Source organism: Myotis brandtii, unplaced genomic scaffold, assembly GCF_000412655.1.
Source record: "Myotis brandtii unplaced genomic scaffold, ASM41265v1 scaffold650, whole genome shotgun sequence".
NCBI classification, from domain to species: domain Eukaryota; kingdom Metazoa; phylum Chordata; class Mammalia; order Chiroptera; family Vespertilionidae; genus Myotis; species Myotis brandtii.
In genome coordinates this window covers 454,894-475,616 of record NW_005370517.1, presented here as the reverse complement: position 1 = coordinate 475,616, position 20,723 = coordinate 454,894, and the positions used below count along the sequence as shown (strand labels likewise).

General features: G+C 41.6%; 1 protein-coding gene across 6 annotated transcripts in view; it reads right to left on the bottom strand.

Moving 5' to 3' along the window:
- Positions 1-20,723, bottom strand: part of LOC102239270 (zinc finger protein OZF-like) — a 120,632-nt gene that overhangs the window by 83,628 nt on the left and 16,281 nt on the right. Inside the window, exons 1-4 of one of the 6 annotated variants that reach the window (XM_014528755.1) lie at positions 20,219-20,374; positions 19,310-19,451; positions 16,575-16,620; positions 15,741-15,867 (exon numbers count right to left, since the gene is read on the bottom strand). The exons of 1 other annotated variant lie outside the window; for it this stretch is intronic. In XM_014528755.1, coding sequence (XP_014384241.1) covers positions 15,741-15,867; positions 16,575-16,616 — 169 coding nt within the window. In that variant the 5' untranslated portion in view covers positions 16,617-16,620; positions 19,310-19,451; positions 20,219-20,374. Of the gene's footprint in view, positions 1-8,380; positions 8,534-15,740; positions 15,868-16,574; positions 16,621-19,309; positions 19,452-20,218; positions 20,375-20,723 lie in introns of those variants that run through there. 4 more of the 6 variants (XR_001359533.1, XM_014528756.1, XM_014528758.1 and 1 more) reach the window with 4 other exon arrangements.

The following is a 20,723-nucleotide window of genomic DNA, read 5'->3' as shown; positions in this document are numbered from 1 at the left end:
TGGGAAGTTTTAATTCATTACTTTATTTTGAACTGGTGCTGAACGTTATCATATATTTTGGGAAACTTATGGTGAACATGCTCCCTCTCAAGATACTTGTGAATACTGGTTTAATTGCTTTCAAAGTGATGATTTCTATGTGAAAGACAAGGAATGTCCAGGTCAATTTGAACCACGCTTTGATCATAAAACGACCAGAATGGGCATGAAGACACAGCAAAGAAATTGTGCTTCATGATAATGCCCATCACACACTGCGAAAGCAGTTTAAGACATGTTAAAAGCTCTTGCCTGCGAAGTATTAAACCACCCACCGTATTCACCAGACCTTGCTCCTTCAGATTACCACTTGTTCTGATTGATGGCACATGCACTTTTTGAGCAGCACATCAAAACGTACGAATGGTTTGCCTCAAAACAAGAAAAGTTCTATTGGGACGGTACCAACAAATTCCCTGAAAGGTGGGGGAAATGTGTACCTAGCAATGGACATTACCTTGAATAAAGCACTTTATTAAAAAATATATTTTATTGATTTTTTACAGAGAGGAAGGGAGAGGGATAGAGAGTTAGAAACATCAATGAGAGAGAAACATCAATCAGCTGCCTCCTGCACGCCCCCTACTGGGAATGTGCCCGCAACCAAGGTATATGCCCTTGACCGGAATCGAACCCGGGACCCTTCAGTCCACAGGCTGACGCTCTATCCACTGAGCCAAACCGGTTAGGGCGAATAAAGCACTTTTGATGTTTCTCTTGAAATTATTGTTTTCTTTGATTACAAAATCCGAATTATTAACCGGTACACTTAGTATGTCCTGTAACAGAACACTTCCTAAAGCCCCTGGTCCAAATGAGTCCCAGTCACAAAATATCAACAGATACATATAGATACGAATGCTCCATGGGTATGTCAGAAAGTAGAGTAGAAAAATATTGGGCTGTTTCATCTTGAAGGGTGTTTGCTGGTTTCTTTCTGCAAGAGTGGCATTTAATACCAGTCTTTGCAGGTGACACTCATTATGATCTCCCCTACTCAAATTGATCACTGGGCCTGGTTGCAAAGAATAATTCAGAAAGGATATTCAAGTAAAATCTGCAGACGTCTCGTGATTATTTCTGGTCTTACGTTTCTCATCGTTCATAACCTGATGGCCACTTATGACAGATAACGGGAGTCACAAGATGTCAGCACAATCCAACTAGAATTGCCGAGGTGTCTCATTAACAAGGATCAAATCGATGCCTCACAAAAGGAGAAACGGAAGTATGCCAAGTCAGGATGATCTGAAATTAAACCTGGATGCCTTTGGGCTTTTGGGCCTTTTTAAAGTTTCTTGAGCATTTTTAAATAGAAATAAATTTGGGTTTCACAAATTTGGTCTCCTTTAGGATGTTCTTGTTTGTCCCCTATTGCCTCTGTGAAAATTCTTCCTGCTTTCAAATTCATGTCATCTGGCCCTGGCAGGGTAGCTGAGTTGGTTAGAGCATTGTCTCGCTACACCAAGGATAGTGATTTGATCCCCAGTCAGGACACAGATGAGTGGAACAACAAATCCATGTTTCTTTCTCTCCCCTTCCTATGTCGTCTCTAAAATTTAAAAAAAAGAAAAAGGAAAAAAAAAAGAAAAATATTGAACATCTTCTTTCTGCAATGACTTTGTCTGTCCTTTGGGTGGCACGTGCATAGGAACTGATATTTATCACCTTGTAAAATTCAGCACTGGACAGCAGAGAAGTAATAAATGGTGGGCTTTCATTTCAATCTCTGCTTACCTGCTGTCCCTGGTACTAGAGTGACGGCTTGGAAAACACTCCAGGGACAGCTAATGCCAACGGACATACTTCTGGTCAGGCTGTGAATAAACAAAATAACTTTGCATCCAAATTTAAAAGTAAGAATAAAACCAGTATAACATGGCTTAATTCCTCCCAATAAAGAAGTTAACGGGATAACAATGAGAAATTCTTATGGTTTCTAATGAGAATCAGGACAAGAAAAGTCATTCAAATTACGAAATACACAGATGCCAATTTGTGGTATTCCAAAACTTCATATTAAAAACTATAGGTATCACTATGTCTATGTTCTCATGTAAAAACCCCATCTGAGTGGGCCAGAGAGTTGTTGTTTTTTTCCTCTTAAAGCAAGAAGAAATGAAAACAGAAAGAAAACAACCATACTGAGAAAACCCCCAGTTCATCTGTGGTATACAGCTCAGGCGGCATGGGTCTCAGGCCAAGCCCCGGCAGGCCCTCTGAGCCACCTGCATCACACATTATTGACCACTGACCAGTCTGTGCTATCAAGCGTTCAAATGTACACGTGTTAGCACTCAAATATAGTTGGGCTTATCTCTCAGGTTTTAAATATTTTTGCTAATCAGTGCAGTTGTCAATGCAATTTTTATATTCCTTAAAAGATGGAAGAGTGGGTTTTTACTGTACATGTTGAAAGGAAGAGGTAAGAGTATTATGTATTTAATTTAATTTGGAACAAACCATGGTCTTAACCAGAGCTGTGGTTTGAATTTGTTAGCTTGGACTGTCCATTGCATGTAAATACAATATGATCTTTTGGTTGTAAATCTTAGAAATGTAGTATGAATGCTATCATTAATAAAAGCATTAATCCAGTCTAAAAAAAACACCAAAAAATACCTATAGGTATCAGCATGAAAACTCGAATCATGGCCTACCTACTTCATGAATATAAAGCAAAATATTTGCCAAATTATGATGTCAGTCATTGCATTAAAAATTCCAAACTACTGAGTGTGAGTGAAAGTTACAGGGGCTTGAAAGGCTGATGTGGGACAGGAAGCTTTACATGCTGTGGTTCCACCACTGCCAAAGGAATGGAGCTTAGAAGACGAAGTGAAAAATCAGAGGAACAGGAAATGAGAAATGAAAGACATAGAATTAATTTTTCTGAGTTCATCCAGCAGTGCAGCCTGCGAAAGATGTCCTCGCTCCACATGCAGAATTCATGCCAATTCTGCATCCTGGGTACATCAATGTCACTGGTATTGCAATATTCCTCTTAATTATGGCAATCTATTACACAGACAGCACTGTACTGAGTGTAGTTCCGGTCACCTAAATGTGACAACCACAAATTGACATGCCCTCAAAAATGTGTTCAGCTGAACACATTGGCACAGAAAAGGAAGTAACTTTGATGACATCATTTACAAAACTCGAGAACTATTTTAAAAGATTTATTCAATAGGATTATTCTCTAATAGAAGAAAATATTGTGCCTTACAATATACCCAATATTCCATGGGAATGTGTACACAAGTAAGTCCATATAATACACAACAGCTCATAGATCTTTAAGGCAGAAACAATCAACCCCATGAGTTCACTCACACAAACACCAGGAATAAAACAGCAGCATCAAGTGATATGGGAAGACAATCAAATTAATATTTCCTTTTCAAAAGCCTTCAAATAATTTCAATATGATAACACTCTAAGTAACTGTACATATGGAAACATCAATTCCTTTGATATATTCAAGTATACAAACATTACCTAACATTTAAAGTTAGGAGTACACTGTGCGTACTGATTTATGGCTATACCTGAAAGGCATTTTGGCTATCGATCTAGTGAAAATTCAGTGATACTTTTAAAATTCATAATCAATTACATACTTGGATAAAGTTTTTACATCTTTAAAGTCACTTAAAGCAAAATTCTTGGAGTTTTATAAATTGTATATTTTAAACGAAAGTCCTTCCTCCTATATCAAAACCACAAAATTTCTACCCAATTATAATCCCTGATAAGACTGTGTAGCTGGTCAAGTGGAATGAAGTTAACTATAAGAGGACGTTCTGCCAAGAAAAGGCAGGGGCCTGCAAGCGGGCCACATCAGAACAAAGTCTTGCAAGCAAGACTTATTGTTCAGAGGCAGAACTTTCCTTGAGGTGATAAATAGTCCATGAGGGTGTGGAAAGTTCTAGGGAAGGTACACTGCTGCAGGTGGAAAGGGTCGTCGTATAACATAGGAAATGAATAGTTTAATGTATAACTTAGCTCAGATGATCTCATAAGCATGCTTGTTAATCATTGTCACTTACTGTACTCCATTGTTATTTGCTGTACTCCCCAAATAAAAGCCATGAGAGTTTTGGGGGCTTTGCTACTTGCCTGAGCGAGCGGTAGCCCTCGGCTTCTCTAAACTCATCCTGCACTCCGAGATCAACTCAGCGTCACCGTTCACAAACAGAACATCAACAGACTGGGGCCATAGATCCAACTATACGATTTCCCACATTCTTCAGTTTTAAGGTTTTTCCCTAGAATAAATCCCAATGTGAGGAATAAGCTTCGGATGCTGATTAAAGACTTTAATGTTTACATTTGTATTGTTTCTCCCCAGTATGAATTCTGATGTCAGGTAAGGTTTGCATACTGAGTAAGCTTTGTCACATTCTTTGTATCTGCTGGGCTTTGATCCAGTAATAATTCCAAGAGGTTCTATGACATATAAATGAGGATATATACTTTGACATATGCCTGATAATTTGTAAGACCTTATTTTATTTTAAATATATTTTATTGATTTTTTTACAGGGAGGAAGAGAGAGGGATAGAGAGTTAGAAACATCGATGAGAGAGAAACATCGATCAGCTGCCTCCTGCACACCACCCACTGGGGGTGTGCCCGCAAGCAAGGTACATGCCCTTGGCCAGAATCGAACCTAGGATCTTTCAGTCCGCAGGCCGAAGCTCTATCCACTGAGCCAAACCGGTCAGGGCTGTAAGACCTTATTTTAACATTCTCAATGTAGTTTCAACCATTGAAACTTAAATCCTTAGATGAAAATTTTATATTTTTGCTGTTTTTCTTTAGAATGTTTCCTAAAATGTTGAGTAGGTTAGACCTCAGGTTAAAGGCTTTCTCACATTTTCTACAGTGTAAAGCTTCCCTCCACTATAAAATCTCTGATGTTCAGTAAATTTTGAGCTGTGAGTAAAGGCTCCAGCCCAAAGTCTACATTTGTAAGGACTGTCTTTAGTATGAGGTCTCTCAGGTACAGTAAGACATGAATGCCTTTTAAAGGCTTGTCTACATTTTTTACATTCATAAGGCTTCTTGCCAGTATCTATTCTGTGATGTTAGTAAGTTCTCACAGCTGGTAAAGAATTCACGACACTCCTCACATCTTTTTTTTTTTAATATATTTTATTGATTTTTTACAGAGAGGAGGGGAGAGGGATAGAGAGTTAGAAACATCGATGAGAGAGAAACATCGATCAGCTGCCTCCTGCACACTCCCCACTGGGGATGTGCCCGCAAACAAGGTACATGCCCTTGATCGGAATCGAACCTGGGACCCTTCAGTCTGTAGGCCGATGCTCTATCCACCGAGTCAAAGTGGTTAGGGCACTCCTCACATCTTTGAGTCTTCTCTCAAGTACGAACTCTGCTGTACAGTAAGGCAGAAACACTGATGAAAGGCTGTGTTACATTCTCTGTTTATCAGGCTTCTCTCCAGTATGAACGTTCTGATGTCTAGTAAGGTGTGAGGACCATCTAAAGGCTTTGCCACATTCTCTACATTTATAAGGCTTCTCTCCAGAATGAACTCTCTGATGACAAGTAAGTTGTGAGGACTGGCTAAAGGCTTTGCCACATTCTCTACATTTATAAGGCTTCTCTCCAGTGTGAACTCTCCGATGTTTAGTAAAGCCAGAGGAGCTGATAAAGGAGTTGCCACATTCTCTACATTTATAAGGTTTCTCTGCAGTGTGAACTCTCTGATGATTAATAAGGGATGAGGACTGGCTAAAGGCTTTGCTACAGTCTCTACATTTATAAGGCTTCTCTCCAGTGTGAACTCTCTGATGCTTAGTAAGTTTTGAGGAAGTGACAAAGGATTTTCCACAGTCTCTACATGTATAACGCTTCTCTCCTGTGTGAATGCTCTGATGTGCAATAAGGGTTGAGGATCGGGCAAAGGCTTTGCCACATTCTCTACATTTATAAGGTTTTTCTCCAGTGTGAACTTTTTCATGATTAGTAAGGGATGCAGACTGGGTAAAGGCTTTCCCACATTCTCTGCATTTATAAGGCTTCTCTCCAGTATGAACTCTCTGATGATAATTAAGAGCAGAGGACTGCCTAAAGTCTTTGCCACATTCTCTACATTTATAAGGCTTCTCTCCAGTATGGACTCTCTGATGTCTATTAAAAGAGGAGGGATCGCTAAAGGCTTTGCCACATACTCTACATTTATAAGGCTTTTCTCCAGAATGAACTCTCTGATGACAAGTAAGCTGTGAGGACCGGGTAAAGGCTTTGCCACATTCTCTACATATGTAAGGTTTCTCTCCAGTATGAGCTTTCTGATGTCGAATGTTTGAGGCGTGGAGGAATGCTTTACCACACACTCTATATTTATAAGGCCTATCTTCAGTATGAACACTTTGATGATTAGTAAGAACTGCATGGTTTTTAAAGGATTTGCCACATTCTCTACATTTAAAAGGGTTTTCTCCAGTGTGAATTCTCTGATGAAGAGTACAGGTTGAGGGCCGGCTATAGGTTTTGCCACATTCAGAACATTTATAAGACTTTTCTTCCCTATGATTTCTATGATGTTGAGTATGTCTTGAGGACTGAATAAAGCATTTTCCACTTTCCCTGAGTTTGTAAAATTTTGCTATTGTGTGAATTCTTCCCTTATGTACAATAAGAGAGGAATGGCATTTAAAGGCTTTGCCACATGCTTTACATTTGAAAGCCTTCTCTCCAGGATGAATTCTGTGATTTAAAGTACAACCTGAAGGCCAATAAGATATTTTACCAAAATCTTGACATTTATAAGGTTTTTCTCCACTTTGGATTTTTTTGCGTCTATTTAGATTGAATATTTGACTGAAGACTCTCCCACACGGATTTGATTTGTAAGCTTCTGCCCCATGATGAATTATCTCTTGTTCAGTGTAATTTGAAGACTGCTGAAAAGACTGGACATATTTATTTCCTTTGCGTGTCTTCTCCACAATAGCAATAACCTGATGTCTGTTGTTATTGGACATTTGGTCAAAGACTTTTTCACTTTTATAATGGTCCTCTGCAAGCTCACTTGTCTGATGATTAAGATATGACTCTAGCTTAAAGTTTTTCCAATGTTCAATCCATTGATAACTTCTATCTTCATTATGTGTACTCTGGTGATTATGGGAGATAGAAAGACCTTTAGTGATGGTTATAATTTCATTAAACATGTACACTTGTTCCATAAAAACCATTCTGTGATACACATTAAACCAAAATCGCTGTATAACAAAAGCTTTCCTAATATATTAAAATTATAGACAAAAAATAAATACAAGACATTAATTGTCAGAGGAAAAAGGATGAATCCTTGTTTAAAAGATCACTAAATTGCCCTAGCTGGTTTGGCTCAGTGGATAGAGCATTGGCCTGCAGACTGGAGGGTCCCAGTTTCTATTCCAGTCAAGGGCACAAGCCTGGGTTCAGGTCCCGATCCCCAGGAGGGGGCGTACAGGTGGAAGCCAATCAATGATTCTCTCTCATGATTGATGTTTCTCTCTCTCCCTCTCCCTTCCTCTCTGAAATCAATAAAAATATATTTTAAAATAATAATCATAAAAATAAATAAATAAAAGATTACCAAATTGCCCTGCTGGCATGTCTCAGTGGTTGAGATTCGACATATGAACAAGAAGATCACGGTTCCATTCCCGGTAAGGGCACATGCCCCGGCTGAGGGATCAGTCCCCATTAGGAGGCATGCAGGAGGCAGCCAATGAATGATCGTCTCTTATCATTGATGTTTTCCTCTCCCTCTTCCTTTCCCTTACTCTCTAAAATCAATTAAAATATATTTTTAATATAAAAACATAAAAGTGTGCTCGCTTCGGCAGCACATATACTAAAATCGGAACGATACAGAGAAGATTAGCACAGCCCCTGCACAAGGACGACACGCAAATTCGTGAAGCGTTCCATGCTTTTAATAAATAAATAAATAAATAAATAAAAACATAAAAGATTGCCAAATTTAGCACATTGTAATTTTATAGGTACAATATAAATCTATGTATTTTAGAAATAATTGACGAAGTTTAATCCTACCCTACATTTTAAACAAAGCAAATCATTATTTACACTACAGACAATGGAAATTCCTACTTTTTCTAGATTTCCTTTCCAAAAATGCATAACAGTAAAAACTTGTTTTCAACCTTCACGTGCACAAACACACTGATCTGCCAATGTTTAACTGACTTTAAATTGGGAGGTTTCCCAAATGCATAATATACCTGACTTTAGGTAAAAAGAAATTTATTATGATAACTGTTCCAGATTAGTTCTGTTTATATTAATATTCTCCCTTCTCATCACACTCTTCCTCAAATTCCAAGGCTTTCATTAAGTGTACATTATCAAAGCGACACCTTTTATATCTTACCAGTATTATTTCAGAGAATAAATCTTGTATTCCGGGCTTTGGCATAAAGACATGGTTATCCTTAGATGGTATAGCTGAAAGAAAACAAATTTTCAGTTTTTATAATCAGGTGAATGCACTTTAACCTTACCAGCAAGTATTGATCAAATGACATTTTGGAGTACTCCAAGAGCCAGTTTAGGATTCAACAAAAGCTCAAGATAGGTACAATGAAGAAAACTCACATCAAAGGGGGAGAAAGAGTTGCTTATATTTGCAATGATACCTGCTCAAACCCCCTGGAACAAAATGGCAATATTATAAAAACACTCCAAATTCCCAGTTTCTTCGCGACAGAGAGAGAGAGAGAGAGAGAGAGAGAGAGAGAGAGAGAGAGAGAAATGAGGGAAGGGCATGTTCAATGATCTCCTTGTTTTGAAGCATCTTGAAGAACATGTGTCTGTTGTGCATGACACAAAAGAGTGTGAACAGAATGGCAGCACGTGGTGAGTGTCCTATAGTGGCTACTGCGAAGAAAGAATGAGAAGTTGTTCAAGCACCACAAAGACTGTGGTACTGAAGATGTATATCAAGCCTGAAAAGATACTGTGGGTCTGGAAAATTAAACAGACAACCAAGCCAGGAATACAGATCCTGAAATCAGTGTTGACAGAATGTAGAATTGGTTCCACAGATGGTTATTATTTGTTTCCTCCTATAGAAAACTTGTTTAAAAGCCTGTTTGTATACAATTCCTGAATATCAACAAAAGATATGAAGTCATGCAAAGAAACCGAAGAAGTGTACCACCAGAAACACAAAATAATTGTAATCAAACTGGTACTACATTAATGGAAATATATTATTTACCTGTAAAAGAATGGAACTAAGTATCTTAAAGCTGAAAAGGAGAAAAGAAAGACAACTATATAATATAACGAAAATCTATATATATTTAAGGTTAATATGCAAAGTCTCCCCTTGGGAGTTTGACTGAGAGACAGGGAGTTCGGTTGCTTGCTATGACATGCTCTAACCACCAGGAAGCGGCTTGGAATAAAGGAAGGACCCGGCCGGCAGCTGGTATTCAGGGAAGGAAGGCCCCAGCCTGCAGCTGGAAGGCCCAATAGGCCCTGATCGCCAGCCAGGCCTTGGGACCCTACCCGTAAACAAATTTCATGCACCAGACCTCTAGTATATATATAAAAGGCTAAGTGACCGACCATACATCTGTCCGACCACCCGGAACATATGACACGCACTGGAAATTGAAAAATAAATGTTGACTCGCCCAAGTGCGATATTTGTCCTTGTCTGACACTGGCCTCCCATATAAAATAATTCGAACACAGTTTCCCGTGATGCCAGCATTTGCAATAACTATTAATAAATCACAAGAACAAACTCTAGACAGAGTACGAATATTCCTACCTGAATCCGTTTTCAGATATAGTCAGTTATATGTTGCTTTCTCTCAAAGAGCATGTGACGTTAAAATTGTAAAAACCTCATCACAAGGGTAATTAGTTAAGTACTCCGAAAGTGTTTTTACTCTTAAATGAGTGGTTTTACTCTTTTTTTTTTTTTGCCATGTTGTATATTTTATTTAAATAAAAGAAAAATCCAATAGATGCTGCCTTCTTTTAGGGGCCAGGGATTGAGGGGGAATGAAGTTATTGGGGTATGAATACTGGGGGCTCAGGAGCAAGGCTGTGGAGGGCAGTGGACAGGTCCCCTAGAGCAGTGGTCGCAAGCTGGTGGTCCACGGACCACTGGTGGTCCATGAGGTCCAAAAGATTGGCGACCGCTGCCCTAGAGCACTTGCGGACACTGGAGGCAGCTCTGCTCTGTGTATGGGCTGGTGAGAGTAAGGAGGAGGATGAGAGAGTGTGTGTGCATCCTTTGTCAGTTAGTGGAGGGGGAGACCCTGACTGAGATCCTTCCCACCCCAGCTGCCAGAGTCCCTGGGACGCCCTGATGCTCCCTGAAGGAGGAGGGGGGCAGTAATGTGCACATGAGCTCCAGCTGGTTCCAAACAGGGATATACCATCTTAGCCTGGTCAGTTGGGCCCTCAGAAGCTGGAGGGCGGTTGGGGACAAAAGGTGACTGAGCTGGGGGTTTCATGACCAGGACAGAGGGTTGCCTTTCAGAGTGGCCAAGAATGAGCCACAGCCTTTGGGCTCTGTATGGGTTAGGGAACCTGAGGGCATCCTCTGGATTCAGGCCTTGTTAGGAAGTGCTGCCCACTCCCCACTGCCCTGGGGAGGATGCTAGGCCTGGCCCCCAGACCCTTGTAAAACCCTTAGATGACAGCCTCTACCACCGCTGGCTGCAGAAGGTCCCTGTAAGCCCTGGGACCTTGCCCAGTAGGGGAGAAGCAGTGATCTGCCATTGGAAAAGCCAAGTCCCTGGGGGCTCCTGGCTGCTCAGGGAGTGCCGTGGTGCCCCATCCGCATGGCAGAAAGGAAAGTCCTCAGAAAGGGCAGGGAACCCGCTTCCCATTACTGATGGCTGAGTGGATGCTGTTTCCATGGTAACTGACCTGAAAGTCCTGTTGCTAAGGAGGCAGCTCAGCAGGCCCAGCATCCCCATGACAACTGCCCCCTGTGGCCCAGGCAGTGGTGCTTCCTGAGGACTGTGGGGAGGGCAAGGGCTGGGCATAGGCCCGGCCTTTGGGGATCTGGGGAGGCCCTTGCACACAGACAGCGACTGTGCTGAGCACAGGGTGAGAGGAATTGCAGCGGGTCCAGCCCAACCTGAGGAGTGGACGCTCACCCCTCAGATTTGGCTGGACCCGCTGCAAGGACACTCACCCCCACCCACCACCCTGTCTACCCTGCTTGGATCCACCCCAGGCATCTGCACAGGGCCAAGCTTCTGGGGCCCGGAGGCAGGGCAACACTAGCCACGTCTTCTCTGTTTCCTTACTCTGAAAGGACACTTAGTAAGTAGTTACCATGTGCTCTGCTCTTTGAGCCATCCTATTATCTCCCTCCCTCCTCACAATGACACTGACAGGTAAGAATTAGCCTCAAGTTCCGTGAGCCAAAGGGCACTGAGGCTCAAAGAAGGTGAGGAGCTTGTCTAGACCAGTCCGCTAGAATGTGAAGGAGCCAAGATGCACACCCAGGTCCTGGGGCCAGCCCTGTCCCTCCCACTGGTGGCACAGGGGTCAGATGGTAGGAGCTGTCTGTCTGAATACACCCTTTCTAGCAGGCAGGCTAGAAAGGGTGTATTCTCCATAGAGAACTTAAAAACTAGAATAAAAGCGACTAAATGTCAGTTTGCTTTCTCTTTCCCCATCACATCTAGCAGCAGCTCTGAACAAGTCAGCAGACAGCATCCTGCCTCCCCGCTCCCCATGCCACTGCAGCCATGCTTCAGCCCCAGTGACCACCTGAGGGGCTCAGCTGCCAGCATGGGGGGCGGGGGGAAGGTCTGAGGCCCTTCTTTCTGCCTTGGTGGGGCTAAACCAGATTGGGAACTTTAAAAGAGCATTTTAAAAGTTTAATGTAATGCCTCCCTGAACTTCGTGTGTTTTTCCAGCTGCTGCTCCTCGTCATCTCAGCCAAACTTCTGAGGGTTGCCTCCACTGCTGACCTTATTTCCCTCCGGAGTCACTGCTCCTGTTCCGAGTTTGGGCTCTTCTCAAAGGCTCAGGGCATATGAGATGCATGATGGGACTGGAGCAGGAGTTTAAATCCCACATATGCAGGAGAGTGCATTAGTTTTCAGAGTTTTTCCAAGTTTGGCTCAGTGACCACCTGATTCAAAGCACTTGGGGTTTGTTAACATGCAAATTCCTGGACTCCAAGGACAGGTTCTGAATCTCTGAGGGAGAGCCGAGGAGATCTGCCAGGACAGCGCAAGCTCCAGGAGGGCAGGGACCATGGATTTCCCGCTATTGCTGTATCCTCACTGCCTGGCACGGTGCCTGACATGACGTTGGCACTCCACATGTTTGTTGGAGATGAGCAAGCACTTACAATGCTTCCTATGTATTGGGTACCGTTCTAAGGCCTTTTATGTGTGAACTCATTTAATCCATATAACAGCCCTTTGGGGTGGGCACTGTTGTTACCCTCATGGGACAGATGAGGAAGCTGAAGCACAGAGAGAGGACATGACTTGCCCAGAGTCTCAGTTAGTAGGTGGTGGAGCTGGGGCTTGAAGGAAAGCTTTCTGAATAAAATTAATGATCACCAATGAAGCTAAAAATATTAGGTTGGATAGTAAAAAAGAAAGAAAGAGTTACTAAAAAAATCTAGAGAATTGTGCCAGTCTCAGAATGCATCTCTCAAGACTACCAGAAGGTGATAGTAGTGCAAAGAGGAATTTATGGGAGGAGCCAGACAAGTTAACAGGCCAATAACAAAACAGTGTGGTACATACCATGAGAGAGGTTGGCTTAGTGTGAGGCCAAAGGGAGGAGTAGGAGAGGCAGTTGGGGTGTGGCCATGGTGAGGGTTGTGCCTGGAGGATGACAAAGGGAGTTGTTTGCCCTGATAGGGACACGTAGGGAGCAGCAGAGAGCGGCCCAGAGAAGAAATGGGTGGCTTGGGCTTCTGGAAGGCACAGGGAACAGAACGAGAGAATGGATGAGCTCGGGACCATGTACTTAGTCCTTCTCCTGAGCACTACGAAGGCCAGTAGTTACTGAGCATCGATCTGTTCTATGCCAGGGGCAGTCCTCTATCCAGATGTGCAGTGTCTACTGATCTCTGCTGCAGTCCTATGCGGTTGTTAGATTCCCATTTTATAAATCCTGAGAAATAACAGAACCATTGACTTAACCATTTGCAGGAAGAAACTAGTAGTTCATAATTTAGTACCAAACCTTCAAAATAGTAGAAAGAAAATGTCCAGAAAGGTTATTATAAAGAAACATAAATGGTAAACCAAATGTGATGAAGTCATTTTTTTCAACACGGTTCACTGTCATTTCTCTCTTTTTTTAAAAAATATCATTATTGACTCTCTCACAGAGAGGAAGGGAGAGAGACAGAGAGCCAGAAACATCGATGAGAGAGAAACACGGATCAGCTGCCTGCACACCTCCCTTTCTGAATGTCCTCTTTTGAAAGGTGTCTATTTAGATCCTTTGCCCATTTTTTGATTGGATTGTTTATCTTCTTTTTGTTAAGTTGTATGAGTTCCCTATAAATTTTGGAGATTAGGCCCTTATCAGATATGACGTTGGCAAATATGTTTTCCCATGCAGTGGGTTTTCTTGTTGTTTTGTTGATGGTTTCTTTTGCTGTGCAGAAGCTTTTTATTTTGATGTAGTCCCATTTGTTCATTTTCTCTTTAGTTTCAAGTGCCCTAGGAGCTGTATCAGTGAAGAAATTGCTTCGGCATATGTCTGAGATTTTGTTGCCTTTGGATTCTTCTAGAATTTTTATGGTTTCCTGTCGTACATTTAAGTCCTTTATCCATTTTGAGTTTATTTTTGTGTATGGTGTAAGTTGATGGTCTAGTTTCATTTTCTTGCATATATCTGTCCAATTTTCCCAACAGGTTTTACGCTTAAATGATTGTCATCTTGTTAGGTGTTTGTTGGTATTTCACTCTTTAATGTGTTATATAGGGAGATATCAGAATAAGTTTAATCAATTTATTAGTCGTTTGTATCAATGTTGTTTTTATATTATGTTTTTGTTGTTTTATATCATGTTTTTCTTGTTTTCATATGAGGTCTTGTTGTTGTTGTATCATGTTGTTATTATTTATTTAAAAATCAATTTATGGTATATATTATTTTCATATACAATTAACTCATTTTCTTTCATCTCAGACACTTCTATTATACAGAGAGGGAAAATAACAATATTAAAATATTTCTTCTAATTATTTTCCTTTCAATGTGCACGGGGCCACTACTACATTAGTAAAAAAGTCAACATGTATGGGACAATTATGCAAAACCACAAAGAAATCTTCCAACTCAACATGGACAAAAGAACCAACATGACTGAAAAGGGCCAAACACCTTAACGCCACAGCACTATAAAAGACATACACATAGAATATCAGTTAACAAGATCCTGCATATCTTATGTCACTAAGGAAATTCACATGAAAACAATGAGAAGTAACAACAGCACAGGCAAGCAACACTCAACCACCACTGAACAGGTCAGAATCCAGAACACTGAACGCACCAAGTACCTTGGTGATGTGGAGCACCTGGAACTCCCAATCACTGCTGCTGAAAATGCCAAATGCTACAGCCGGTTGGGGAGATGGTCTGGAGGTTTTTATAAAACTAAATATACACTCGCCATGGGATCCAATAATTGGGCTCCATTCTATTAAGCCAGAGTTAAACCTTTTATCTACACAAAAGCCTACAAGGGGCTGTTTATTCATAATTTATAAAAATTGGAAGCAATGCAGAGGTCCATCAACAAGTGAATGGATTATAAATACAGTGAAGTACATACAATGAAGTCTTATTCACTACTGTAAAAAAATAATTCATCAAGCCATGAAAAGACATGATAGAAACCTAGATACATAGATCTAAGTGAAAGAATCCAATCTACCTGCCCAGTTAGCCCAGTTACTTCGTGGATCGTACCGATATACCAACGTTGTAAGTTTGACCTCTTGACAGAGCACATACAAAAAAATCAATTAATGCCCAGCTGAAGTTTCTATCTCTAACTATCCCTTCCACCCTGAAATAAACAAAATCTTAAAATTAATTTAAAACAGGAAAATGGAGTGTGAATTTTGATAGAAGCTTTCCCATTTCCAATGCAGGTTGTCCTCTGGCCAGAAGAAATGGTAGAATATTAGAATATTCTAGAAAATTATTTTCCAAAATATTATTTTCTGATATTACCTTAATTAGTGTAGACAACATGTAAAGTGTACAAACACTGAGTTCCTAATTCATATCACAAAGCCTTTCTTTTCTACACCAAAGAATCTCCCAATTTGTTCCTTTTTAAAAAAATATTTTTTTTCTCTTGCTTTCAGAGAGGAAGGGAGAGGGAAAGAGAGAGAGAGAAACATCAATGATGAGAGAGAAATCACTGATCTGTAGCCTCCTGCACACCCCCTACTGGGGAGCCAGTCAGCAACCCAGGGATTGGCCCTGGACCAGAATCTATTCCGGGACCATTCAGTATGCAGGCCACTGGGCCTATCCACTGAGCCAAGCCAGCTAGGGCCCAATTTGTTCCTCAAGAGCAAGAATCTACCATAGAAAGCAGAAGCCCCTTAGAGATGTTATAATAATAAAGGAAAAAAAATTGTGGGGGTGGAGTAGGAACTCAGGAAGGAGTCATCCTCACCCACGGAGACCAGGTTGCTGTAGTTCTCCAACATCACATCCAGGTACAATTTCCGCTGAGCTGGGTACAGGCATTCCCACTCCTCCTGAGAGAAATCTATGGCCACATCCCTGAATGTCAACGGTCCCTGAACAAAAAGACACATTGACCAAGAGGTCACCAGAAGAGTTCATAATGTCACCCAACATGAAAACAGTGTTAGGAGAAGAGGCTGGGTCCTAGGGGAGTATCCTGAATCACCCAATAAGATCACTTTGCCCCAGTAACATTCTCTGATGTGTCTTCTGACACTAACAAATGAGGATGAAACATGTACACAGATGCACAGTACAGATTTTCCTTTACAAGAAAATAAACTTTAAAATTAAGGCATAGCCCTAGCTGATTTGACTCAGTAGATAGAGTGTCGGCCTGCAGACTAAAGAATCGCGGGTTCAATTCCAGTCAAGAGCACATGTCTGGGTTGCATGCGCAATCCCCACTAGGTGAGTTTACAGGAGGCAGCCGAACAATGATTCTCTCTCATCATTGATGTTTCTCTCTCTCTCTCTCTCTCTCTCTCTCTCTCCCATCCTCTCTGAAATCAATAAAAATATATTTTAAACAATAAATCAAGGCATGGACACGGGCATATGGATTTCTGAGTGCTGTGTTGCATCATCGTTCAGGGTCAGTAGTGTATATTTCTCAGCTGTAAATGTGATGGTGTGTTGGAAGTATATGAACTTCTTCTCAAGTGTAAAGCAGACCACAATGAAATGAACTTCTGTAAAGACACAGATTGTGATCCAGGTTCTCAGATGGGGCCTGTGTTTCCACGTGTAACAAACTCACTTTTTTTACTTGTGATGTCAATGTGTCCGCATCAGGTGCCATACCTCTGAATACACAGAAAAAGAAAACAGAGGAAAAAATTCATACTGAACTTTGAACTAAAAGGGTCATTAATGGAATTTACAGTTCTCATGGAATAGGACACATATGAACCATAATCTTAGTGGAAAATTTAACATGAGTAATTTTAGAATAAGATTATTCTGCATGATCCAGCTGGTGTGGCTCAGTGGTTGAGTGCTGCCCCATGAACCAAGAGGTCAGATTCGATTGCCGTGTGGACACATGACCAGGTTGTGGGCTCAATGCCAGCATGGGGTGTGCAGGAGGCAGCCGATCAATGATTCTCTCTCATCATTGATGTTTCTGTCTGTCTCTACCTCTCTCTTCCTGTCTGAAATCCATAAAAATGTACTTGGGAAAAAATAGCTGAAATAATGTTAACAGTTTAGGCACAGAGACACATTTTACCACTAAGAAATCAAGATGGTTTAGTGATTCCGTAAATCTCATGAATCTATTTGTGTATGATCCCCTTTGGGTTTTATATAAATACAATAAGGAGAGAAACATAAGGATACAAAACAAATTAGACCTATTATTTCCTTTTTGTAGTTGTAAATCCTCACCTGCGGAGATTTTTTCATTGACATTTTGAAAGTGGAATGCAGGGAGGTAGAGGCATGAAAGGGAAAAGACAGGGAGGGAGGGAGCGAGGAAAGGAGGGAAAGTGGGGGCGGGGTGAGAGAGATATCAATGTAAAAGAGACACAGAGACACATGGATTAGTTGCCTACCATACGTACCCAGGACCTAGTTGCCCTGGACCAGGAATCAAACCCCCTACCACTGATCCACACCAGACTGGGGGAACAAATTTTTCTTACTAGTACATTCCTTTCAAAATTTTTGTGTGTCATTAGTGCAGAGCTATATTGTAAAAATTTAATGTAACTGAACATACATTAATAATATCATTCTTGGAGCCCTGGCCGGTTTGGCTCAGTGGATGGAGCGTCGGCCTGCAGACTGAGGGGTCCCGGGTTTGATTCCGGTCAAGGGCATGTACCTTGGTTGTGGGCACATCCCCAGTAGGGGGTGTGCAGAAGGCAGCTGATCGATGTTTCTCTCCCATCAATGTTTCTAACTCTCTATCTCTCTCCCTTCCTCTCTGTAAAAAAGCAATAAAATATATGTATTAAAAAAATAATAATAATATCATTCTTGGAAACTTTCTAGAAAATTCAAAAAGTGATCATGAAGGGTATGTCCATTACATGAGTATAAAATATAATGAAAATTTAAAGAATCAAGGCCTGATTGTTTACAGCTCCCATGCAAAAGCCAATGATCTGTAGGAAATAAAAGTAAGCCCTTCATTTTAAAAAGCAAACACAAACTAAGAATAGAGACATTTCCAGATATGAAGTAATGGTCTTTGCACAATTTTGATTAAACCCCCACTAACCCTTCTTACTGAGCAAGGGGGACTATTAACTCTACAGTGAGTGCAGCACCTCTGCCACGTGAACATCATGTTGACTGAGTCAATGGGTATCAGGTGACTAAGGTACATGGAAGGCCAGGTCACCACTACTGACATTACTGGCAAAAATACTTCAATTAAGAAATAATTATGTGGAAATAATCACAAATAAACATTAATTTTTGCACGTGTCAATGCCCATGTACCTCTCATGTTCTGTAAGCTAATAGTACATTTACCTACCAAGTCTTTCGTACTAATCTAGTGAGCAAATCTCTTCTATTTACTCTTCTTTCAGAACTTTCTGAGCTACTCTGAGCAGTCAAATGTGCATTTTCTTACCCCATATCATGAGGCTGATGCGGCAGCCACTTGAACCTAAAACCTACATTTCCCTTCTTCAAGATATACGAGCCTCTGACCCCATCCTAATAGGGATGTTATAAATGGCTGCCTTTCCAGGTAGATCTGTCACAAAAGGGATGTTCTGAGTAGTTGAAAGTCATTAATTAAAGGTGGGAATGCTTCCTGACCTTGGGGAGGCTGCATAAAATGAAGGCAGAGAAGGCTATGGGACAAAGGAGAGAAGTATAGCCGGGCCAGAGTGGCTCAGAGGAAGAACGCTGACCTATGAACCAGGAGGGCAGGTTCCCATTCCTGGTCAGGGCACACGCCAGGTTTCAGACTCAATCCCCAGTGTGGGGTGTATAGGAGGCAGCTGATCAATGATTCTCTCTGCTCATTGATGTTTCTATCTCTCTCTCTCCATCTCCCTTACATTCTGAAATCAATAAAACATATATTTAAAAGGAGAGGGAAATATAGAAAATGCTGACCTATCATAAGAAAAAAGGAAAGAAATAAGGAAAGGAAAAAAACTTGGAAAGGCAAGAACATCAAAAGTAGAGAAATATGGAGGAGAGGAAGGAGCCCCAGAGAGATGAAGGGGACTAAGAGGGAGAGGGGTCCTAGTGCACAGAAGTGTGGGCAACAAAGGGGGTGCCAACTTCAGATAGAGAGACTGGTTCAGAAGAGAAGAATTGGTGGGAAGGAGTGCAGGTACAGAAAGGGGGGTTTAGGGATGACGGGGCACAGGGAGAAGCAGCACTGAGTCAGCCAGCTGTGAGTAACAGGACAGACTGTAACAGGGGCAGAAGAGGAGACACAGGTGTGGGAAGGGAAAGAGAAATATATCAACAGATATTCAAGGAAAAGCAAACATAGCCACTGACACAGGACACATCTTTTACCTGAGAAGCAGCCATTTGGTCCTGGTCCTGATCGGGGTCTGAGATGTTTTCTCAGGTGACAATATGTTGAGTCACAGAATGTGCCTTCAAAGAAGTCAGCACAGCTTGTTAATCAGCTCACCTCACACACAGTCAGAAGGACCTGCAAATGAGGAAAAGGTCATGCCCTCTTGTCCTTTGTCACAGGAGAGAGTGAGGAACAATGAGCTCCTACTTGGAGACCACACTGGGAATTTTCTAGTGTCTGTCTTCATGTGTCTCTCCTTCCAAAGACTTCCACTAAGTCCTAAAGAAATGAGAACGTGAATTGCTGCCTTGACCTCCCAAACCAAACAGAGCACCCCCTTACCTCCCCTAAACAAAGCCTGGTCCCCACTCTCACAAAGGCATCCTGCAACCCTCCTGTTAATCCCTGGCCTCACCTTCCAATCACATGGAGGCCCTCAGTAACCAATGATGCCCCACCCAGAGCAGCTGTCCAACTCCACAGGGGAAAGCCCACCTGAGGGCATTTCTTAAAGCTCCTCAGGAGATCTGAGAAGACCCAGAGGATTTATCTCAGATGTTTTTAAATAATAAATGAAGTGTCACATATAGAAAAAGTAAATCCATGGAAGCACACACAACCCCCACAGACCACAGCAACAAAGCTAAGGCTTCTAGTATTCCTTGAAAAAGCATCAGGTGATGGATGACAGATTCAGGTGACCTCCTAGTTGCCATCCCAGGAAATGACAAGGGACCCATGACCAACAGATAAGTCTCTCCCCTCTGAGTGACTAAGGGTTGCAATTGGAAGCAAATAATAATAAAATTACCAAGTCTCATAATCTGGAGATTTGTCATTCTCATTCAAATCTGTATAACTAAAACAATTCAGCCAATGTTAAATTAAATATATAAGCACACCTAGGCAGCAAGATTCAGTGGTTGAGCTTGAACGTATGAACCATAAGGTCAGGGCATATGGGCAGGTTGCAGTTTAGATTCTCGGTGTGGGGCATGCAGGAGGCAGCAGATCAATGATTGTCTCTACTCATTGCTGTTTCTATCTGTCTCTCTTTCCCTCTCCCTGTGAACCTGAAATCAATAAAAAATATACTTTAAAATCTATATCTATAAAGCCTGATATATCACAACTTAACCATCCACATCCCATCAGCTCACCTCTCATTCAAATTAGGGTTCCCCTCCTTCCCACTACTATGTATTTCTGTCTATGGATCTGTCTCTGTCTCCCTGTTCCCTTTCTCTCCACTGTGGCCCTTTCCTGTGTCCCCCTCTCCCCTGCTCTCTCCCTCCTTTTCTCTCTGTCTGTCCTACACCTGGACCATGAAACTCCTGAAACCTACTTCCCTTCAGGGGCTCTTTCTCCTGGTCTCTGAGGCTCCATCTCCACACACGTCTGCGTCTT